This window comes from Nycticebus coucang, chromosome 6 (genome assembly GCF_027406575.1).
Source record: "Nycticebus coucang isolate mNycCou1 chromosome 6, mNycCou1.pri, whole genome shotgun sequence".
NCBI classification, from domain to species: domain Eukaryota; kingdom Metazoa; phylum Chordata; class Mammalia; order Primates; family Lorisidae; genus Nycticebus; species Nycticebus coucang.
In genome coordinates, this window is record NC_069785.1 from 103,311,985 (window position 1) to 103,334,566 (window position 22,582).

A 22,582-nucleotide genomic window follows, 5' to 3' on the forward strand; every position below is an offset into this window, starting at 1 on the left:
TCCCCTGTCCCCATCTGCCTACTTAGCTCTGCATCCATGGAGCAACCCATTCCCAGAGAAACAGCCAAGAGGGAGCCATGGAGAGCTCTCCGGTGCTGCCTCTCCCTTCGTTCAGGACCCACAAAGGGATTTCTTTAGCACATGGGTCAGGCCTAACTTTTCATCCTGGACACTACATCCATCCCCACCAAGTGAATTGCAAATCAAATTCAGGCTCAGCTCAGGGGAGGCTGAGAGAAGCTCTCATCATGTCAGCCAGGGTGAAGGTGGCTCTCGCTGCTTCTGTCTTCAGCCAGATGCTAAGTCAACGCCTGTGTGGAAACCACCACAGGAGAGTGTTGTGAAGAACGCCAGTGGCCTGCGAGCTCTCACAAGGCTGCTCTGTTTTCTTCGAGACCAATGGTAAGAATCACTTGTTCCCAGCTGTAGTCGAGTGGCTGTCCCAGCACTAATCATCCACAGGCCTGGGAAGGGGGACCAAGAGGCTGGTGGGAGAGGCCAGTCTGGAAAGACTTACCCGGTAGTTGGAATGTGCTCGATTGTTATGGAATTTTCCCAGTGGAATGTGCTCTGAATAACCTGGGGAGTACATTCCCACAGAGGGACCTGTCGGTACATGGTGGAAAATGAACCAAAATCCAGTTTCCTGTTGGGGGAGAGCAGAGGGTAAAGAAAGCCACAGAACTCAACCTCACAGGCCACACTGCCCTGGCTGGTCCTTGCCGCCTACCCCCAGCACACTTCCGTGTGGCCCGGTTCTTGAAGGGAAACAGTGAAAAGTCTGAGACAAATTGTATTTGTGGGGTCCACCCTGGCAGTTAAAACCCTATGTAGGGTCCTACTCTAACAGAGCTGTGATCCTAACTGCGGGGTGTTGGTGTCACTACAGGAAGGGTTACACTCTTCCTCCTGACACAGGAGGGGAGGACTACATGAATGTTTTCCACCTTTTTCTTTCATTCCCCAGATACAGAAGCAGAGTCCCAGAGAGAGCACCTGTCCCATCAGGGTCCCATGGGAGGCCAGCAGCGGGACAGTGAGGCTAAGGAGACGGGATGCTGGGCTCCGATCCTGCCACCACCTCCCAGCTGTGGGTATGCCTGGGCACGTGAGCTGTCCCTGCCTCAGTTTCCTCCCCCATCAGACGAGGGTAATAATAGTACCTATGTCATACGTTGATGCAAGGATCAAGTTATGTCAGCTTACAAAGCTGATATGCCAGGTACCATACTAAGCTAAAATAATTTCATTCTAATAATAAGTGTTATACATTAAGTGCTCAGCCACTCATTACCTGTGGCCATTAGTTATCATTTTAAAACTAGATCCAAAGGAGCCCCCACTTGCCCCCTAGCCTGTTTTTCTGTTCACGTAGCTAAGCCTGGCTGTGTGGATATCTGGACTTGGGGCTCAGAGCACCTGTTTCTAGGTTGGCCTCAGCGGACCCCTAGCCTCCAGCTCCTAGCCCCCACCTTCGTTTTCTGCAAAGCGTGGCTGTTTTTGCTCACCTCAGACCCTGCTGCAGCACAGTTTATGAGGTTGTTGTTGGGATTGGCCATCCAGAAGGTGGACACGGCGCTACGGGGAGGAGCAGAGATTGAGTATTAACTGGTCTGAAGAAACTCCCTCAGAGCTTTGAGTAATCATTGATTTGTCCTTCTGAAACTCAGTTTGTCACTAAAGTGTGGTGCTTAAGTTTAAGAACTTAAAATGTTCAGCAATTGAAAAGGGCACAGGTCTTTAAGGTAGTAGAAGCATGTGTGAGTGAAGCCTGGGATTAGCTCTAAGATAAATGGAAGTCAGAGGAAACCAGAAAAGTAGCCATGTCTGAGGGAGGGGCCTTGGAGTCAGAAGGTTGGCCACACTGGGAACTCTCGCTGTCTCTCTGTCTCTTTCTTGTGTCCAGAAAAGGGTGAGTGTGGTTGGGGCCTCCACATACACACTGTGAGTGCCGTGGGGGCAGCCCCCTTCCTCTCATCAGAGAACACTGTGTGGCATCAGGAAAAGTCCCAAGGATGAGAACAGTGGTCCTCTCTGGACAAGAAGGATGCACAGGAAAGAAACTGAGAAGGGAGAAGGCAAAAGACTCACTCCGGCCTACTCTCCAGACAGCCGCAGCTGTGGGCAGTTATAGGCTGTGAGGCCCAAGCCACTCAGAGCCCAATGTGCAAGGTCAGGTGCTAGCTGAGAGGCTGTGGGAGCGTGCTCACTCCTGTCCCCCCTCCCCACACAGGCCCGAGTGGCATAGGGGCACAGACGGACTGGAGGAGGCACTTACTTGCAGTCCTGCCGGGGCTTGGGGATGTACCCCGGATAGGAGTCCTCCGTGATCACTTTACACATCTTGCTGTCACGGTCAGAGGGGAGGAGGGTTCCCGACTTGACAAGGAGGCCCAGACAGTGGTCAAAAGTGTTACGTTCTTCTGGCCCATCTTCCGTGAAGAAGCAGTGGCCTAAGGAATTATAGCCCACCACATCCTTGATCTGTAGGGGTCAGGACAGGGACATTTCACTGAGCATGCAAATACTCATAGGCTCATTCACTCATTCTGCAAGTTTTATATGTAGTAGCTGTACTCCAGGCCCTGGGAGGAGCCCTAGGATGTGAGATGATACTGACACAGGTATTGGGCCTGGGAAGGGCAGGGCAGGAGCATGGTATGGTGACTTTTTAAGATCTCTTCTAGCTGGAAATGTTGGCAGTGAGGCTCTATAGGGCAGATCGGGGACAAGATGCTGTGAGAAGGGGGGGGTCCCAGAGGAAACTGCGGATTCACCATGTAAGTCTACTGTGATGGGGAACATGGCTTAGCAGGACCTACCAGGAGGGGACTCCGCAGAGGGGACCCCCTGAGTAAGAGCAGCAAGGGAACTTCCCTAGCAGCAGCCCCTGAGCTGGGCTAGGTGCACTTTTTATTAAACCAACACTGCTTATCCTGGCTGAGAGCTGGAAGGTGCAAACTCCAGCTCTTCAGTTTCTCTCTTGGAATCAGAGGGTCAGTGGGGAAGGAGAAAGAACATTTGAATAGGCGTTAAGAGACCAGGGTGCAGGCTCAGCAGTGCACCCAGCCAGTGCTGGGGCCCTAAGCAGGCCTGTTGTCCTTTCCTCAGTCACGTCTCCCCACCAGAGAATGATAGACTTGAACTGCATGGGCTCTGAGAGCCCGTCTGGGTCCCACTCCATGAACTCATCACTCTCAGAATTCTAAAGGTCTAGAGTGATTTTCAACTGGTGTGCTGTGAAATTTTTTAAAGATCATTAATTAAATTATTTTAAAAGAAGTTCAAAGCATAGTAAGTATATTCTTTATTTAAGTGTGCTACGGAAGTTTAACTGTACATTCAAGTGTGCCGTGAGATAAAAAAAAAAAAAAGATTAAGGGTGGCGCCTGTGGCTCAGTGGGTAGGGCGCCGGCCCCATATACCAAGGGTGGTGTGTTTAAACCCGGCCCCTGCTAAACTGCAACAAAAAAACAGCCGGGCATTGTGGCGGGTGCCTGTAGTCCCAGCTACTTGGGAGGCTGAAGCAAGAGAATCGCCTAAGCCCAGCAGTTGGAGGTTGCTGTGATGCCACAGCACTCTACTGAGGGCTATAAAGTGAGACTCTGTGTCTAAAAAAAAAAAAAAAAAGTTAAAAAACACTGCCTACCAGACCCTGGCCTAAGCCCTTCCTCTGTACACAGGGCCAGACACTGATCACACAGCTTTGACAGGCATCTCGCCTCTGCGAGACACTGGAATGTCTGCTTACTACCCCATGAGGTGGGCTCTCACAGTGAGCAGTGGGGACAGACCCCCACTTACCTCACACCCTGCACCCCTGCCCGGTGCTGACTGGAGCAGCCTGGCAGTTCCTGCTTCCCTGTGACATCAGTTCAACCCACACTCCTAAGTACCTACCACTATGCAAAACACTGGGAATCCACATGCCACCCAGCAGCAACCCCTCCTTGGCTCACATGCCGAGGAGGTATTCTGAGCACGTTGGGGTTTTCAGCAGCCCCCCTGGCCTCTACCCACCAGAAGCCAGGAGCACCCCTTAGTGTGACAACCAAAAAAGACTCTAGACATTCGCTATCAAATATTCCACTGGCGGGAAGGGTGATAAAATCCACCTTGATTGAGAAGCACTGATTTGGGGTCAAGACCCCAATTCTTCCAGGCACTTCCGTATGACAGCTGCCTGCTTCCCACCTCCGGGCAGCCATCCTTTACGAGTGTCCTCAACCAGACCCTTCGTGTCCCAGTGCTGGACTGGCCTTTTAAAGCTCACATAATCCTCTAATGCAGTGGTTCTCAACCTTCCTAACGCTGCAACCCTTTAATACAGTTCCTAATGTTGTGGTGACCCCCACATATGAAGAGCAGTGTCTCGGTTCCTAAGACCATCAGAAATATGTGTTTTCCAATGGTCTTAGGCGACCCCTGTGAAAGGGGAAAGGGCTGTTCAACCCCCCCAAAAGGGGTCACGACCCACAGGTTGAGAACCACTGCTCTAATGAATTGTTTTTCAGAGAAGGTAAAGTGATTTTCCCAAGGCTACACAAGCCATATGTGCAAAGCCATGGTTTTGGTTTTCTAACTGTTCATTGTTTCAGGCAAGCTCTCTGCTCTCTTAAAAAAGTGTCCCTCCTTTTATCTGTGGTGAGAAACAAAGGCATGATCCTGCGTCTCAGTTACCCCTCCAGTAAATACTTCAGGGCGGCAAAGGGACAACTTCCTCTCCCCTCTGTGAGCTGTGAGAGTTTGTTATCAATAGCCGGGACAGACAAGCAAGGAAGAAAAGGCAAGGAAAGGTGGGCTGCTAGAGCTGGCGGGACATTTGAGATCAATGCCTTCCTTCTACGGATGAGGTGCTGAGGCCCAGAGGAGGGACAGGAGTGTCCCAGGGCACTCTGTGACTGGATGCTGGTGCCTTGGGCACTCATTTGCCCCACTGCCTGGGTCACACTTTGGGGAGCCTGTCTTTGAACTTAAGTGAATAATGAGTTAGGTACATACTTATTTTAATTAACAAATGCCTGAGAAAGATAGTCCCACCAAGATCCTCGAGATGAACTGTGGAGAGAAAAAGCCTCATTGAAATCAGGAAGAAAAATAACTACTATTTATTGGGTGTCAAATGTTTTTACATGTTACCTCATTTAAACCTTATTATAGGTATCATTCCATAAATAACACTGAGGCTTAGAAAGTTACCCTGTCACCTCTCTGCAAGAAGAACTGGGACTTTGATTCCCTGTCTGATTCCATAACCTGCACGCTAATCAATACGCAACAGCACCAGAAAGAAAAAATCCTCTCCCCCCGGGTTGCATTTCTTCCTTTTCATTAGGGGTGGGGTGAGGATGGCACATCGAGTCAAGAGGGAAACATGATAAGGTTGAGAAAAGTCCTGGGCTGAGAGGAGAAGACACAAGACCAGTCTTTCCTCAACCGCGGATTGGCTGTGTGACTTGCCTGAATGTCCCCCAGTGACAGGGTGACATCTCAAGTTCCTTCTAGCTCTAAGGATTGCTCCTACCCTGCTTCCCTGAAAATAAGACATCCTCTGAAAATAAGACCTACTTACAGGAAAGATAAGACGTCCCTTGAAAATAAAACCTAGCGCATCTTTGGGAGCACACCTTAAAATAAGACACTGTCTTATCTTCGGGGAAACAGGGTACTTAGAACTTCCCAGAATTAAACATTTCAACTGTGACCTAGCTTGAGGTGCTAGATATTATATAGATACGTATGGACAGAGAACAGGTGCATAAAGAGACAATCGCAGGTGGTCAGCCAGTTCCAGAAGGAATATGTAAGCTCCTCACAGTTCTCTTGCACAAATTGTGTTTTCCCTTTGTTCTGAATATCTTCTTCCCTGCTGATGGCTAGCAGTCAAGAAGGCAATTCCTGAAAGCTGCTTTAAGGCTTCAGCAGCTGTCAGGTATGGTCTAAGCATGAGATGGTGAAGGAGAAAATTCCTGAGCTTGCCTGGTGATCAAAGACCCAGAAACAGCCATCAGGGACTGTTTCAATTAGGCTGCCCATTTGTATAGTTTATGGTCTGAACCAGAACATTTTTGAGGGTGGAAGGGGGTCATATTAGTAATTAAGCTGGGACACTTTGTCTAAAATGGAACCATTCCGTGCAAATCAGGACAGATTTGTATGTCCCCATTGTAAGGACTTCCACCTTCAACCTGCACACAGCAAGTTAAAGAACCGCTGTTTAAAATAAACACAAACAGGAAAGAACTTTCCTTGTTTCTGCCATCTAAGGTGGGTGTGATATCATTCATATTAGGGAGAAACTTCACAACAAATACAGTCACCTTAAAGGGAAGACTCTCATTTCTAAGCGTCTGCCATTATTTAAAAAATGCTTTGGAACCGTTGACCCAGGGTTGCCTTGGAGCGGGGCAGCAGAAGGTTGGTTTGCAGGGTGTCTTAATGAGTTTTTGAATATGCAGATAGAAGCTGGGGAGGGGACTGAACAAGGAATGACCCTGCCTAATAAGGAAAGGAATGAGCCTTGGACAGCTCAGGAGAGGTGGGGAGGGGCTGGGAGGACCAGGAGGAGGAGGCAGGAACTCAACCACCAGGTTGGGGGCAGGGGAGGGTTCAGCCCAGGGAAAAGTGTTTGGTCCACAGAGGGGGCTATTACTTCATTTCTTACTGTTGACTTTGGTGCCACCCACTGAGGCCAGAAGGACAACGTGAACGATTCCAGTATCACAGCAGCATTTCCCAAACTGTTCTGTAAAACACTAGCTCTGTGAGACACAAAGTTGTGTGGAGTCAGGTTCTGTGGCTAAATTAGTTCCACCATCACTAGGATAACCCAAGCTAAGTGTGTGTTCTCGCTACAAGCCTTTGCTGTGCCTTGGTGAATCTTCCAGGGGAGGGGGACACACATGTGGAGATCACCAAGCTCATCTAACCACTGAGACCACTCTTTTATTATAAGGACACCGGCTTCTGCCACGTGGAGCCAGTGATGTGTACACAGCACACAGAGAGACTCGTGGTGATAACAGTTTAACATCTTAGCTGACTACGTCACATACATCATCTGGCTCTATCTTTTGAAGTTGGTTCTGTCATCATCATCACTATACACTGTAGGAAACCGAGACCCAGACAGTTTCCGTCAGTCCCCGAGGTCCTGCTGGCAGCTTAGAACACACATCTCCGGGACACTGTGTTCTCTAACGGAAGCCTGCAGGGTGGCAAGGGCCTTCTGGTTCCAACAAGTCCCAAGAAGTCATCCCAGGCTCCATGAGGCATGCTCCACTGTGGGCCAGGCCTCACGTGCCTCCTTCCCTCTTGCCCCACGTATCCCTCAGACCCCTGCCTGTCTTCACAAACTCAGACTCCTGGCTAAAGATGTAGGCTAGCTCTTCCAGCCTCTTGCCAGCCTACAGCCCTGGCAGTCCGGCCCTTCTGGGTGCTCCTGAGGGCCCAAAGACTCAGGCCCCAGTCCCCAGCCTACCTCTCCCCCTAAAAGCCCATTCCTGGGGTTAAGATCTGGGCACACCTGATCCCAGGAAGGGTTGCTGTTACAAAGCCAAAAACATCACACACACATTTCTAACTGAACAGCTCTGAGGGGCAACCATCCCACTCCCCACAGCACACGTGAGGATACTATAGGCCTGACAGGTTAAACAGCTTGCCTGGGGTCCCACCACAAGTGAGTGGGAAAACACAGGCACACGTCCACACTCCGGGGGTGTGTATGTGTGTGTGATTACCCAGAGATTCACAATAGCTTCCACTTAAGCAAATCCAGACCTGGGATGTCAGGCTTCCAGTAATCTTAATAGCTTTCTCTTAAGTTAAGTGTAGGCAAATTTAAGTTAAATTTATGGACAAAACTTAGCATAAGTGTTTAGAGTCCAAAGACTCAATCAGACCTGTTCTCTTTCCTACCACCTACCTTGTTCTTTTTACCACGTGTACTGACCTCAATCCACAATCTGAGTGACAATGTTGTCATTACATTCATTGCATTTGTTCTGCAAATCACAGGAGGGAACAGGACAGACCTGAGTGTGGCCCAGGCACTGGGCTCCACACTTGTCATGTCCTCTGCTCACTCAAACTGGGAAACAGCTGCATAGGATAAGTAGTGCCACACTCCTCGCTTCACAGAAGCCAGGAGAGGTACAATGGCTGGCCTTGATCACATGCCTAGTAAGTGACAGAACCCAGATTGTAACTTCAGGGTCTGGCACCAGAGCCCAAGCTCGGTGTACTCCTGTACCCTTGATATTCTGAATATATCATAAATCCTGAGTTGCCTTTTAGCTTCAGCCAGAAAACATTCTCCTTTGCGTCTTCCTTGAGCCAGAAAAACATTCTGTATCTTCTAGCAGCTTCTGCAGGGCAGCCCTCCTACCACCTGCTGGGAAGAATCAGCCCTGGGGTGTGGCCAGCACCTCCATGCAAACCCAGCAGGCAGGGCACTGTGGTCTCCCCTTGATCTTCATAGTAGCCCTATGTGTCTGGCCTTATTTTCCCACTTGCCTGAGGAGCTCACCGAGGTTCAGAGACATTAAGCAGCTTGCCCAAGATCCCACAGCTTGCAACCCATGGCTTGGGCCCTTGGACCCTTGAACCCATGCTCTGTCCTCTGTGCTCAGTGGGAGTTTTTAAACCAGAGCATTTAAAACACAGAGACAATAGGAATTCCCTTCTGACATAAGAGCAGGTCGAACAGAAGGTAAAGTGGCTTTGCCCGTGGCACACGCCAGCCTCCTCAGCTTCCCAGCACCACACACCGCTTGGGGAGGCTCATTCTCCCTGGCACACTTCCCATCCTGTAGGATGATTTTTTGTTGTGTTTTATAAATAAAAGTAAACAAAAACACTTTAATTATCTTATGAAACCTAAAATAGATAAATGAAATCATCAGGCAAGTTCATATTTATGTTTTTCTCTTTTAAAACTGTAGGATAATTAGAAGTAATCCACCAACCTTTTTCTGTCCAAAATAAATATGAGCTGGAAAGTGCGCGGGTGGCAGAAAAATAAGATTGGAAAGAGTTAAAGTAGGGGTCACAGGCTCAAATGCCCATGGGGGCCAGCAGCCAACGGAAAGAGTGGCACCAGCTGGGGGACAGTAACGCAAGAGGCCACCATGTGCTGGTGAACATGGGGAACACACCCAGCTCAGCGTGGCTGTATGCTGCTCCAAGCCATTGTCACCACCCAGGAAGGCAGGACCCATGCTGCCAACTGGACGTGCTTCTTCAGAGAAGCCTGAGATCCAGAGTTTTAAGTGGAATCTCTTAATATTTGAACGATGGAAATGAATTCAAATATTTCTTTAAATACCATTTAAGCCTAACACAACACATCTGGTCTCTGGACTCAGCTTGCAGGGTGCCACTTTGTGATATCCGGTTTTAAAGTTTATAGAGGATATAAGTGTAGTTCATTTAAAGAAAGTTCAATTTAGTGTAAAATTATCAACTTGGCATACAAATTATCAGATGTTTCTCTAAACACTGGCTAAGCCAAACAAAACACATCTGGCTGCTGGACCCAGCTTAGAGGGTGCCACATTGTCACGTCCAGTTTTAAAGTTTGTAGAGGATGTTAAGTTTAGTTCCTTTTAGAGAAAGGATAGATTTAACGTAAAAATTTTCTGTGGAAATCAAGACAAATCCCTGAAACACAGGCCCAGTGATGAGGGCACTTCTCCCAGCAGAGCCTGCTCTGAAGGAATAGTTGGTTCAATAGAAGAAAGGGGCCTCTTGCTGCCACTACCTCAAATGTGTTGGGCGGAGACCACAGCAGGGTCTTTGCATGATCCCCCTCGCCTGTGGTTGGCTGATCAGTCAAGCTATGTGGCCACAGAATGAGCCCCAGATTTTATATCAATCCAATGAGGCACAGCAGAAATTGGGCTTCAGGTGACCATGGCAAACTACAAAGTAATCGCTCTCCCGTTTCTGAAGCTTGGGGCCTTTGGTAAGGATACACCCTGCTTTTCTCCTTCCTGTTGATTAGTAACCTGTTCTCAGTTGATATCTTTCTAAAATTTGATCTAAGGGCTGGACATGGTGGCTCAAACCTGTCAACCTAGCATTCTGGGAGGCTGAGGTGGGTGGATTGCTTGAGCTCAGGAGTTTGAGACCAGCCTAAACAAGAGTGAGACCCCATCTCTACTAAAAATAGAAAATCCAGCTGGGTATTGTTGTGGACACCTGTAGTCCCATCTACTTGGGAGGCTGAGGCAACAGGCTCAAGCCCAAAGAGTTTGAGGTTGCTGTGAGCTGTGATACCACAGCACTTTAGCCAGAGCAACAGAATGTGATTCTGTCTCAAAAAAAAAAAACCTGAGCTAAGGATGGTTCACCTCCCAGTGGTCCTGGACTAAGGGTCTAGGCCCAAACTCCTCTCAGTGGTAACCATCCCCGGGCCCATCCCTGCATTCCACAGGGGAAAGAGGTGCTTACCAGCAGGCCATTAGAGCCATGGACAGTGACGCAGCGCGAGAACGTGTGGTGGATGGAGAGATCCCTGATGTACGTGGGCGGATCGTAGCCTCCCCTTTCATCCACGTCACCGGCCAGGTGGAAGTGAATCGGGTACTGACCCACCAGCTGCTGCCCCATGTGCCTCAGCTCCACGCCCTCCAGGTGTGCGGCCTGAAACCCCAGTGCGAACTGGAGAGGAAGAGCCAGGAGTCAGCAGGAGCCGGAGAGGCGCTTACCTCCTGAAAATGCAGAGGTGTTGTCCTCAAAGTGTTTTGTTGGTCTCCACCCAGGGACTCAGGAAATCAAAGATATTCTCTGCCTGTGGATTAGATGTCTGGCCCTTCGTACATCCAGGGAGACAGAGGGTGCTTGCTGCAAGGCAGCAGGGTGCTTGCTGCAAGGCAGCAGACTACTTGCAGTTGAGATGTTCACGAGGGCTGTGCAAAGGCTGGGGCTCACTTAGACCCTCCTTTCCTGCCCCCTAAGCCACTGATGTGATGAGGAAGGGAGAGCTCTGGGGTAACCCAGCAGGAAGCTGGAGTAAAATGGACCCTGGAACCCTGGGCATCCACAGGGCAGCAAGAGCTTGTACCATGGTCCCCATCCAAGACTTTCTCTTGGTGGTGAGAAAGAGGACACTGACGCTGGAATCTGCACAGGCCCAGGTTCTGGTGGTGTGAGTGGTGGAGGCCCTACAAACTCACCTCTCAGTTCCCTGCAGGCCACTTGACCACACAGAATGCCTGCCCTGCAGAGCCCACCATGAGAGCACCGTCTAAAAACCAGTTCTGTTGAAGTCTGATTCAGCCAGCCTCTACCAGAGGATGATCTTGACACACTAATCATCCCTTCTAAAAATAAGTGTAACTGGAATGCTAACTCTGGTTGCCCCCAGAGACCTGCATTGAGAATGAGTCTGAGGTCTAGTTTGGGTGGGAAAGACTGACCTGGTCACTCAGGGACTGCTCTCAGCTGTGTAGCAGAGACCTGCCATTTTTGCTTCAGTCTCGACTATGGGTTTCTCAACAGAGGACAGTGCCTGTCACCCCTGGCCCTGTCCTACCCCCAGAAAATGACTAGAAATGCATAGAAGTGGTTTGGGTGGTGACAATGACTGGGGAATGCTGGCAGCATTTAATGAGTAGGGGCCAGAGATGGTAGAAATTCTGCAAGATAGACCAGCATGACAAAGAATTATCTCACATAAAATGCCATTAGGCCACCTACTGTGAACTCTGTAAATTTCACTCTCTTCATCTCTTTGGTTAACGTTACCAAAAAGTCTTATGGTTTTAGCCGTACAAGAATTGCCTTCCTCAAGCTTCAGATAATCTTATACTGTCAACACTGAAACCAATGGCCACATGAAGAACTTCTGAATGTCTTACGCATTATAATATGAGGTGCCAGGTAAAGTCACTTTGTACAAAGATGCAAAAGAAACTCCTCTGTGAACTTAATACTCTTTGAAATTAATACTAGGACATCGTGAGCCCCGTGACCAGCTTCATTTCTCTTTATTGTGCAGTGAGATCTCTGCAGCTCAGTGAGTCTTGCCTTTGCCCTGACTGTCCACCAGGAAGCTCACAGGTCAATGCAATGCTCCAACTTCTGGCCCTTCCCCACTGCTTATTGTTTTATCTGTATTGGAATGGATCCATTGGAAATGTGACTTTTTTGTGGGTTAAATGCTAGTTCTTTTAGGAAGTAATCAGGGTTAAATAATGAAGACAGGAATTGAAGGCAAGGATGAAGCAGTGTGGCCTGTGTCACATGGACGGCTAATAGGTAAGTCTTCTGGAAGGTGCTCTGTCCTTGAGCCACCTCCGGTTCCCCCATCCTTGTCCCTACCAAGAAGCACCCCCTGCAGGCTGGCTTCACGGGAATTCTCCCGGTGGGGTTGATGGCTTCAACCAGGCAGACACATACCTTGATGTGGCCTCCAAAGGTATCAAAGTCAAAGAAGTTGCAGATGTGTTTGCTGTAGGGGTAGCACTTGGCCTCCATCTCCCCCATCACCACGATGTTCCGGCTCAGAAGCCCGACCTCAGCCCGCATGTCCACACCGTCCACCTCCTCCCCAATGTGCAGGTACAGCGGTTTCCCTAGGGCAAAAAGGGGGAAGGTAGGAGAGGGCAGGCATTAAGCGCCCACTGTGTCCCAGCCCCCGCCAGATGCCTCCACGCCGCCGCTCACACTTTGCCAATCCCTGCATGCATGGTGGTCCTTGTGACTCTCGGTCCCAGTGTATGTTAGAATGCAGCCCAGTGAGGTGATGTCACGTGCCCATGTGCAGAGCCGGGATTCACAGCCACATGTGCTTAAGTCTGAAGCTCAATGTCTAATTGCCCCTAATATATGTCCCCTCTTTGGCTTGTCAGTACCAGGCTCTTCCGAGTTGCAGCTGGACACATGGCTGCCCAAAGCAATGACCTTCCCAGCCTCCTTGCTGCTGGCCATGGCCACAGGGTTTAAAGAGATGCTAAGTGCAACCTTTGGGTTGCTCCTCCTCTTGCTCCCTCCTGGGGCCTGGTAACCCAGCCTCACCCTCACAGACAGGAGCTGGCCCCTGAGGTGACAGGGCAACAGGAGAGGAGGAGCCCATTCTCTGGAGGGCACCCCAGAATGCCTACCAGCTGGGATTTGTAAGAAGGCAAAGCAGAGCCTCGCTCTCCCATTTCGTTACAGCAGGAAATCCCTAATCTGCTTTCCTCGGACTCATGTACGTAAAGCACACATCCACAGCCTGGGGCTCCAGAAAGAGCCAGATCAGAGCTTCTGTGTCCACCAGTAAGGCCCAGCTTTGGTGCCTCAGTGGTACCATGTGGATAGGAGGCTGAGCCCTACTTCGTGCTGACCTCCTTACCACCTCACTCCCTCCCTCTGGCCTTGGAGGAGGGGATGCCCTCTCTTCCCACACACCGGCTCCCCAGACCCCCACCATTTTCATAAGGCCTGGACCCCGATAGCTCAGCTCTGCCAATGGCTTCATTTCTTCTCCCATTTTGGCTCCTCATGTTCTGTTTTTAAACGTCTCTAGGCCTTCATACCCTTAAGAAACTAACACACAAAAGACCTTTTTCCTGGACTCTGCGACCACTACTGGATCTTGACAGTCTCTTTTCAGCTGTGGCCAGAGTCCCCGAACTCGTGGTCTGCCCTGCCCACTGCTCCTGCCTCCCACCGCAGAGCTCAGTCTCTTGCCAAATGCGGTCCTTCCTCCACTTTCTGTGCAGAAAATGCCTCTTAGCAAAGGTGAAGGGTGACAGGAGTTCAAACTTCAGAACTGTCTTTGATTTATAGCCCCAAATTCTGCCCCCACAACAATCCCAAACTCTTTAGTGGAATAAAGAGATCTTAGCCTGGCCCTAAATTTGGCTCATTGCTGAAATTGCTGACCTGGCTTACAGACGCGTCTCTTCCATTTGAGGATGCAATTACAGAGAGCAACAATCTCCCATGTGGATTTGCAGCCTGGACCACACCACCCACACCACTTGGCTTTCCCTGTGACCTTGACTTCAGCAACCGAGCATTTGCCTGTCTCCAGTTCCACATGTGAAGGCCACCGTTATAATGAGCCCTAAGCAGCTCCCACCCCAGTGACCTTGCCCTGCTTTCTTGACCACGGTGAGACCCCTGCCTGCCCCTTCAATCGGCACACATCCTGCAAGCTTGTATATTTCTAAGGACGTTTATGGTTTTGGAATTTGGCAGACTCAGTGACATGGTGGCTTCTTTAAAAGCTTCTTATTCAAGATGTGAAATTGGTGCATGGCAAGTTTGAGAAAAAAGCAGTTTGCACTTGGTATTCGTTTCCTATCACTGCTGTAACAAATTACCACAAATTTAGTGGCTTCACACAAATTCTTTCTCTCATAGTCCCAGAGGTCAGAAATCTAAAATGGATCATACGGGGCTAAAATCAAGGTGTCAGCAGGGCTGGTCCTAGTGGAGGCTCCAGAAAGGCCCTGTTTCTTGTCCTTTTCAGATTCCAGTGGCTACCCGTGTGCCTGGTCCCAGCCCTTCCTCCCTCTAATCCCATGTCACTCCAATCTTCACTCCTGTCATCATGCCGCTTTCTCTTCTGACTCTGACCTCCCTAAATTCCTCTCATAAGGACCCTTGTGATCACATTGGACCCATCTACATAAACCAGGGCAATCTCCCATCGCCAGAATCTTCACTTATCACATTTACAATGTCCCTGTGGCCATGCAAGGTAACATTCGTGGGTACTGAGGATTAAGCCATGGACATGGTTGTGGGCGTGCCATCTGCCCCAAGCAGACCACACATAGCTTCAGCATGCCATAGAGTCTGTCTTTAACAAGTCTCAGGCATTAAAAATTAATTTTACAAAGAGTTTGTTTACTGTAATGTGCTCTTATTTTCTAAAATATCTGATGCCAAAGGTAAGCTTTGTTCCCAAATAGGCCAGGCAGGAGCGCCATGCTGGGGACAGTCAGGCCTCTGGTTCACCCAGGGTTGTGACATCAGCCGGAGGCGAGAACCTGAAACAAGCCCACTCTGCAGTGCGCTGGAGCCCCATCTTGTAGAGGCCCCACTGTGGCTTCTTGTTCAGCTCACAGGACCATGTGTCTTTTATTATTATTATTATTATTAAATCATAGCTGTGTACATTAATGCGATCACGGGGCACCATACACTGGTTGTATAGACTGTTTGACACAATTTCATCACACTGGTTAACATAGCCTTCCTGGCATTTTCTTAGTCATTGTGTTAAGACATTTACATTCTACATTTACTAAGTTTCACATATACCCTTGTAAGATGCACTGCAGGTGTAATCCCACCAATCACCCTTCCTCTGCTCTCCTCCCCTCCTCTCCCTTTCCCCTTCCCCCTATTCTTAGGTTGTAACTGGGTTATAGCTTTCATGTGAAAGCCATAAATTAGTTTCATAGTAGAGCTGAGTACATTGAATACTTTTTCTTCCATTCTTGAGATACTTTACTAAGAAGAATATGTTCCAGCTCCATCCATGTAAACATGAAAGAGGTAAAGTCTCCATCTTTCTTTAACACTGCATAATATTCCATGGTGTACATATACCACAATTTATTAATCCATTCGCGGATCGATGGGCACTTGGGCTTTTTCCATGACTTAGCTATTATGAATTGGGCTGCAATAAACATTCTGGTACAAATATCTTTGTTATAATGTGATTTTTGGTCTTCTGGGTATATACCTAGTAGAAGAATTATAGGGTTGAATGGCAGATCTATTTTTAGATCTCTAAGTGTTCTCCAAACATCTTTCCAAAAGGAATGCACTAATTTGCATTCCCACCAGCAGTGTAGAAGTGTTCCCTTTTCTCCACATCCGCGCCAACATCTCTGGTCTTGGGATTTGGTGATATGGGCTAATCTTACTGGAGTTAGATGATATCTCAAAGTAGTTTTGATTTGCATTTCTCTGATGATTAAAGATGATGATCATTTTTTCATATGTCTGTAAGCCGTGCGCCTGTCTTCTTCAGAGAAGTTTCTCTTCAAGTCCGTTGCCCAGCCTGCGATGGGATCCCTTGTTCTTTTCTTGCTTATACGTTTGAGTTCTCTGTGGATTCTGGTTATTAAACCTTTGTCGGAGACATAACCTGCAAATATCTTCTCCCATTCTGATGACTCTCTGCTTGCATTACTTACTGTGTTCTTGGCTGTGCAGAAGCTTTTTAGTTTGATCAGGTCCCAGTAGTGTATTTTTGAAGCTGCTTCAATTGCTCAGGGGGTCCTACTCATAAAATACTCACCCAGACTGATTTCTTAAAGGGTTTTCCCTGCACTCTCTTCTAGTATTTTTATAGTTTCATGTCTTAAGTTTAAATCTTTAATCCAGTGAGAGTCTATCTTAGTTAATGGTGAAAGGTGTGGGTCCAGTTTCAGTCTTCTACAGTTTGCCAGCCAGTTCACCCAGCACCATTTGTTAAATAGGGAATCTTCCCCCACTGAATGTTTTTAATTGGCTTGTCAAAGATCAAATACCAGTAAGTAGCTGGATTCATCTCTTGGTTCTCTATTCTGTTCCAGACATCTACTTCTCTGTTTTTGTGCCAATACCATGCTGTTTCTGCCCCCCACCAACCGCAAGACTCCCCTGATGGCAGGCTTTGCTCCACAGCTCCAATTGGCCACTGTGCTCTCTCAGAACCACACCGCTGTCGGAGGCTCTTGCCACCTAAGCATCCGTCCTTCCCTGTCCTCTCACAGAGCGCAATCCTGCATCGCCATCTGCTGCCACCACCTCTCTCTTTGGTCACACACATGCATCTCACTTCTTGCACGTCTAATTCTGTCCAGACACATCTTCCTTCTCTGCTTTTTCCCTGTCCATGAAAGAACTTGGCAATTGATATAAAGACCAAAGAATTTTCTGCACCTCTGCCTTTCCTGGTCTCCCAAACCTCCCTAATTCAATGTTCCCTGCAGGTAAAGGTCAGTAAAAATGGGCCCTTTCCGGACAGTGCCAAGAACTCTCTCAAAGGTTTCTCAACCGAGCAAGGCTCCCTTGGGCAGTTGGAGGGTGCAGAGGAAGAACTGACTCCCAGCACCCCTGAGGAAGCTCAGAACTGCCAGAAACTGCCCAAGGCAAGTGATAGGAGCCCCCCAGGGGGCCTGAGCGGCTCAGTATAGGGCAAACTTCCCAAAGGGATGACCCCCAAAGGGTGGGGCATATTGAGGAAACAGGCTACAGAAAGCAACAGGGATTTCCCAGGCAGCTCTGAGCAGCTCCACTTCCTCCCTGCCAGGCTGAGGAGTCGATGAAGTAAACCCAATCCCCGCTCCTTGTGGACTCATTGCCTGTCACTCGCACGCAGCCTTCTGCCCCAAGCAGACCACACTGTAATCCTTCCTCGAGTACACTTTGCCATTTTACCTCCCAGAGCTTCCATCTGTGTGGCTATCTGACCTGGGCCAGCCTTGTCCAAGGAGCAAATCCAGGGCACCTCACTGGAGTCCTGCCTGGCCAGGCTGAGCACGGCCCTTCCTTCCCAGTGTTCCTGCAGCACCCAGCTTCCTCCTGTGAGCCAACTGAACATAAGCAGAGCCAAGACCCTAGGCCAAGTCTTCCTGCCTACAGGTCGCACATCCTCAGTCTCCTGACACCCTGCACAGTACACACACCCTGGGGGATTCTCTCAATTTGTATACATCCCCCTAAAAATACAGTGCCCAGGCAGGACACTGACCAGTGGCTCCTAAGGATGGTCAGAGGGCCTTCCTGGGGGATCCTGTCTTGGACAGTTAATCTCAGTGCTTAAAACTGCCCCAGCACATGATGGGAGGCCATTGTAACAGAAGTGACCCATGCAGCCGGCACTGGCATCGCCTCCAGTAAAGCCTGGACCCAGGCTTCCCACCACTAGTGTCCCGCCATCAGTAGAGGATTTGGTAGCTTTGTATCATGGGGAAAACTGGGCAGGATGTAGGAGTGACATCTGAGAGGATGGAGGGATTACACTTACCAGACCCATGAGCCAAGTGAACATAAGACGGAGCGAGAGCGGCAAGAATGCCTCAGTCTCACAGCCTCCCCCAACCAGGAGCTCCTGTCAGGACCTTTGCAGATCCTTGCCATCATCACCAGCTGCGACAGCCAGTTTATCTGTCCTGCTGTGGCATTCACAGACCACTCCCAGATGGCTGTGGAGGGAAGCTGTGAGCAGGGCTGACTCACATCCCATCCTGCCTACTAAATGCTCCCACCGGCCTCCACCCTCCCTTCCTTCTCCAAGCATTGACACATAAAGCCCAGCTAGGGAAAAGCCAGATTCATCCCAAATAAAGCAGAAAGGCCATAGCACCCTGATGGGAAGCCGCAGCTGCCCCCCACCCAGGGTGCAAATATTAACCTTTCCTAGTTTTACCCTGCAGGACCCCCCATCCCACACCTCCAGAGCCAGGGCAGGCCGGGTCTAGGCACCCTGGGGTCAAAGACTTGGGATGAACCCACACATGCATTTGTAGCTCAGACCTAGCAGGACCCAGCGAGTACAGTGGAGGTGGACACGAGGCCTGGCCTCGTCAGACCATTGGATGTTCAGGCAGGCCCAGAGAGACTCGGGCTGGAGGGTCCTGCAGGGGCTGACTTAAACCACAGAGCTCCCCAGGGTACCCCTGAAGTCATGAGATAAAGGGCCTTCGTGGAGAAGGGATGCATCCGCATGCATAGCCTTGGAGTCTTGGCTCTGAGTTTGATCCCTCAGGTGTGGACTGGCTTGGCCGACACCAGCACCACTAACCAGAATTTCTGTGAGGAAGGAAATGCTCTATTCTGTGTTGTCCAGTGTGGTAGCCACTAGCCACTTGGAACCATGAATAACATTATAAATTTTATTGAATTTTAATGAAATGTGAGTAGCCATTTGTGGCTGGTGGCCACCACTAGAAGACATGAGTCTAGATATTTAATTTTCACCAGCCCGGTCTCCTCATCTGTACCACAGAGCAAATATCAGGCCCCACTGCACCGAGTTATCATGAGGCATGAACACGGCGGTTTATGAAGCACCCCAAGGATCACAGGGAGCTCCACTTGTGTGAATTCTAATGGGTAGTGGCAGTACTCAGCAACATGTGGGGTATACAGTCAGCTGGGGAGGCGGTGATGACAATAGGGTAGAAAATCAAGCAGGGCTTTCTAACAGCCACATTGGGACATGCTGGGAACCGTGGTTGGCAAAATTTTGAAATTTTATTTTACATGATTCACACATTTTCATTACTCTTTCCTATCAGAAAGCCTTTAAAATGCAAACAGTACTGTTTGCTTTGCTGCAATTTGGGGGCAATGAGGAAGGAGGATCTGGGAAGGATGTGTCCCTCCCTGCAGCCAGCCTGGCAAGGGAACTCTAACAGGAAAGACAGAAGCAAGTGGAGTCCTAGCTCCCCGTCTAGCAAGGATGGACACCCAGAGAAGGGGCTAGAGGATGAATAGGAGAAGTGTGAGCCTCTCCAGGCCAAATACATGCATACACACACACACAACACAACACACATACACACACTCACACACACACATATACGCACATACACACACACACACACAGACTTGCTGCCTGGGGCTCTTCTGATGCTGCTCACCATGCACGAGGCACTGTTTTCTTAGGCTCCAAAGCTGCCAAGCAGAGTAAAGCAGATGGTCCCCTCTGGGGAGAAGGAGGGGAAGGTAGGCTGGGGTGTGGGCTACTGAGACATGGACACAGGCAGTGCTGAGCCAAGGGAGTTTGGATCTCAAGGGAGTCCAGTATCATCTCCACTCACCCTTCCCTCCCTTGGTGCTCAGGCCTGGGGCTGCCCCATCTCATCCTCTGTGCAGCCTTTAGGGGCCTCCTCAAGGAGCAGCCTGCCCTGCTGGTCAATGCCAAAAGGAGCAGCGCTCCTGTTTACCACCCAGACCCAGACATGCTCAGGGCCACCCTTAGCACCATAGCTGCCCTGTCAACACCTGCTCAAAGTGAGATCTCTCCTCTAGGTGTCAGGTGCCCAAGCATGGGATGCAGGCGGGGGCTGGTCTGAACACACCCAGAGTACCTCTCCCAGGCTTGCTTCCTCTCATTTCTACTCAGGCCAGGTAAACATCAGGCTTCTCGTCCTCCTAGGCAGTCCTGGTGCTTCCCCAGGAACATGGATCATCTTACAGGGAGTGGTAACATCAGCTCATCATCTGAACGCCACTCCTGCCAAGAGTCCCGAGGAACAGCTGACATCCTAGAGGGTTGTCCACCTTGTGTCACCCCTGGGGGACACAGATATCACCCAGTGAAGAGCCAGGTCTAACTGTCATTAGGAACGGGCTTCTCCTGGTGCCTCCCTATAAATTCAGTTTTAGAAATGTGCCATCTATGCCTATACTCTTCAGTGTTCTAATTAGAAAAGGATGCTGAATTTTATAAAATGTTTTTTCTGCATCTATTGAGAGGATCATGTGGTCTTTGTTTTTGATTCTGTTGATATGGTGGATAACGTTTATGGACTTGTGTATGTTAAACCAGCCTTGCAATCCCTGGGATGAAACCTACTTGATCATGATGTATGACTTTTTTTAATGAGAAGCTATAATCTATTGGCTAGGATTTGAGAATTTTTGCATCACTAATATTCATTGGTGAAATTTATCTGAAGTTCTCCTTTTTAGTTGGGTCTTCTCCTGGTTTTGGTAGCAGGGTGGTATTTGCTTCATAGAACGTGTTGGGGAAGATTCCTTCTTTCTCAAATTTTTTGGAATAGTTTCCGCAGTATGGGAATAAGCTCTTCTTTGCAGGTTTGATAGAATTCTGGTGTGAAGCCATCTGGACCCAGGCATTTTTGTGGGGGGGGATTTTTTTATTGTTTCTTTGATCTCAGAGCTTGAAATTGGTCTGTTCAGGAGATCTATTTCTTCTTAGTTAAGTCTAGGGAGACAGTGCGATTCCAAGTATTGATCCATTTTCTCCACATTGTCAAATTTCTGGGTATAGAGTTTCTTGTAGTATTCAGAGAGAATCTCTTGTATCTCTGTGGCATCTGTTGTTATTTCCCCTTTATCATTTCTGATTGAGGTTACCAGAGATTTTACTTTTCTGTTTCTAGTTAGTCTGGCCAAACGTTTATCTATTTTATTTATTTTTTCAAAAAACCATCTTTTTTTGTTAATTTTTTGAATGCTTTTTTTTTTGTTTTCAAGTTCATTAATCTCTGATTTAATTTGGTTATTTTTTTTCTTCTGCTAGGTTTAGGATTAAATTAAATTGTTCTTTTTTTTTTCCAATTCCATAAAATGGCTTGTGAATTTGTTGATGTGCTCTCTTTCTGTTTTTCGAATGTAGGCATCTAGTGTGATAAATTTTCCTCTCAGGACTGCTTTTGCTGTATTCCACAGGTTTTGGTAATTTGTGTCTTCATTTTTGTTGTGTTTGAGGAATTTAACAATTTCCTCTTTTATCTCTTCCTGAACCCAACTATTATTCAGCATAAGGTTGTTTGATTTTCCATGCCTTTGTGTGAGGATGAACATTTGTGTTGGAGTTGAGTTCTACCTTACTGCCTAGTGGTCTCAGAAGAGGTATAATTTCTATTCCTTTAATTTTGCTGAGGTTTGACTGGTGTCCTAGGATGTGATCTATTTTGGAGTATGTGCCATGGGCTGACGAGAAAAATCTATATTCTTTTGCTTTGGGATGTTGTGTTCTGTATATGTCTATTAATCCCATTTGTTCTAGGGTCACATTTAAGTCCTTTGCATCTCTATTTAGTTTCTGTTTAGAGGATAAGTCCATTTCTGTCAAAGGGGTGTTAAAATCCCAGGGTATTATGGTGTTATGGGATATCATATTGCTCAGATGCATCAAGGTCTGTTTCATAAATCTGGGAACATTTAAATTGGATATATAAGTATTTAAAATCAACATGTCTTCTTGTTATATTGTTCCTTTGATTAGTACGAAATGACAATCTTTGTCTTTCTTAACTTTAATTGCTTTGAATTTGCTTGTATCTGAGAATAAGATTGCAACCTCTCCTTTCTTCTGATTTCCATTTGCTTGAAATACTGTTTTCCATCCCTTAACCCTGAATCTTGATTTGTCCTTCAAGGCTAGGTGTGTCTCCTGTGGACAGCATATGGATGGCTCGTGCTTTTTTATCCAATCAGACATCCTGTGCCTCTTCAGTGGGGAATTCAATCCATGGACATTTCTTGAGATATAGGTAAGTGTGGTAGAATTTTATTCATTTTGTTATGAAACTAACATCTTACAGCCACCTAATCTATGATAAACCAAACAAGACCATACACTGGGGGAAGGAATCCCTATTCAATAAATGGTACTGGGAGAACTGGATAACCACATGTAAAAGACTGAAACTGGACCCGCACTTTTTTCCACTCACTAAAATTGATTCAAGATGGATAAAAGAGCTAAATCTATGGCATGAAACAATAAAAATCCATGAAGAAACTATGGGGAAAACACTTGAAGTTTTCAGACTGGGGAAAGACTTTATGAAGAAGACTTCAGTGGCAATTGCAACAATAAAAATAAACAAATGATACTTAATTAAATTGAACAGCTTCTGTACAGCTAAAGAGACAACAAACA

At 48.1% G+C, this 22,582-nt stretch overlaps 1 protein-coding gene across 3 annotated transcripts in view; it reads right to left on the reverse strand.

Moving 5' to 3' along the window:
- CEMIP (cell migration inducing hyaluronidase 1) overlaps positions 1–22,582 on the reverse strand; it is a 170,235-nt gene that overhangs the window by 26,667 nt on the left and 120,986 nt on the right. For all 3 annotated transcript variants that reach the window (XM_053595324.1, XM_053595325.1, XM_053595323.1), the window contains exons 12-16: positions 12,406–12,581; positions 10,456–10,665; positions 2,279–2,484; positions 1,509–1,578; positions 518–646 (exon numbers count right to left, since the gene is read on the reverse strand). In XM_053595324.1, coding sequence (XP_053451299.1) covers positions 518–646; positions 1,509–1,578; positions 2,279–2,484; positions 10,456–10,665; positions 12,406–12,581 — 791 coding nt within the window. The remainder of the gene's footprint in view (positions 1–517; positions 647–1,508; positions 1,579–2,278; positions 2,485–10,455; positions 10,666–12,405; positions 12,582–22,582) is intronic.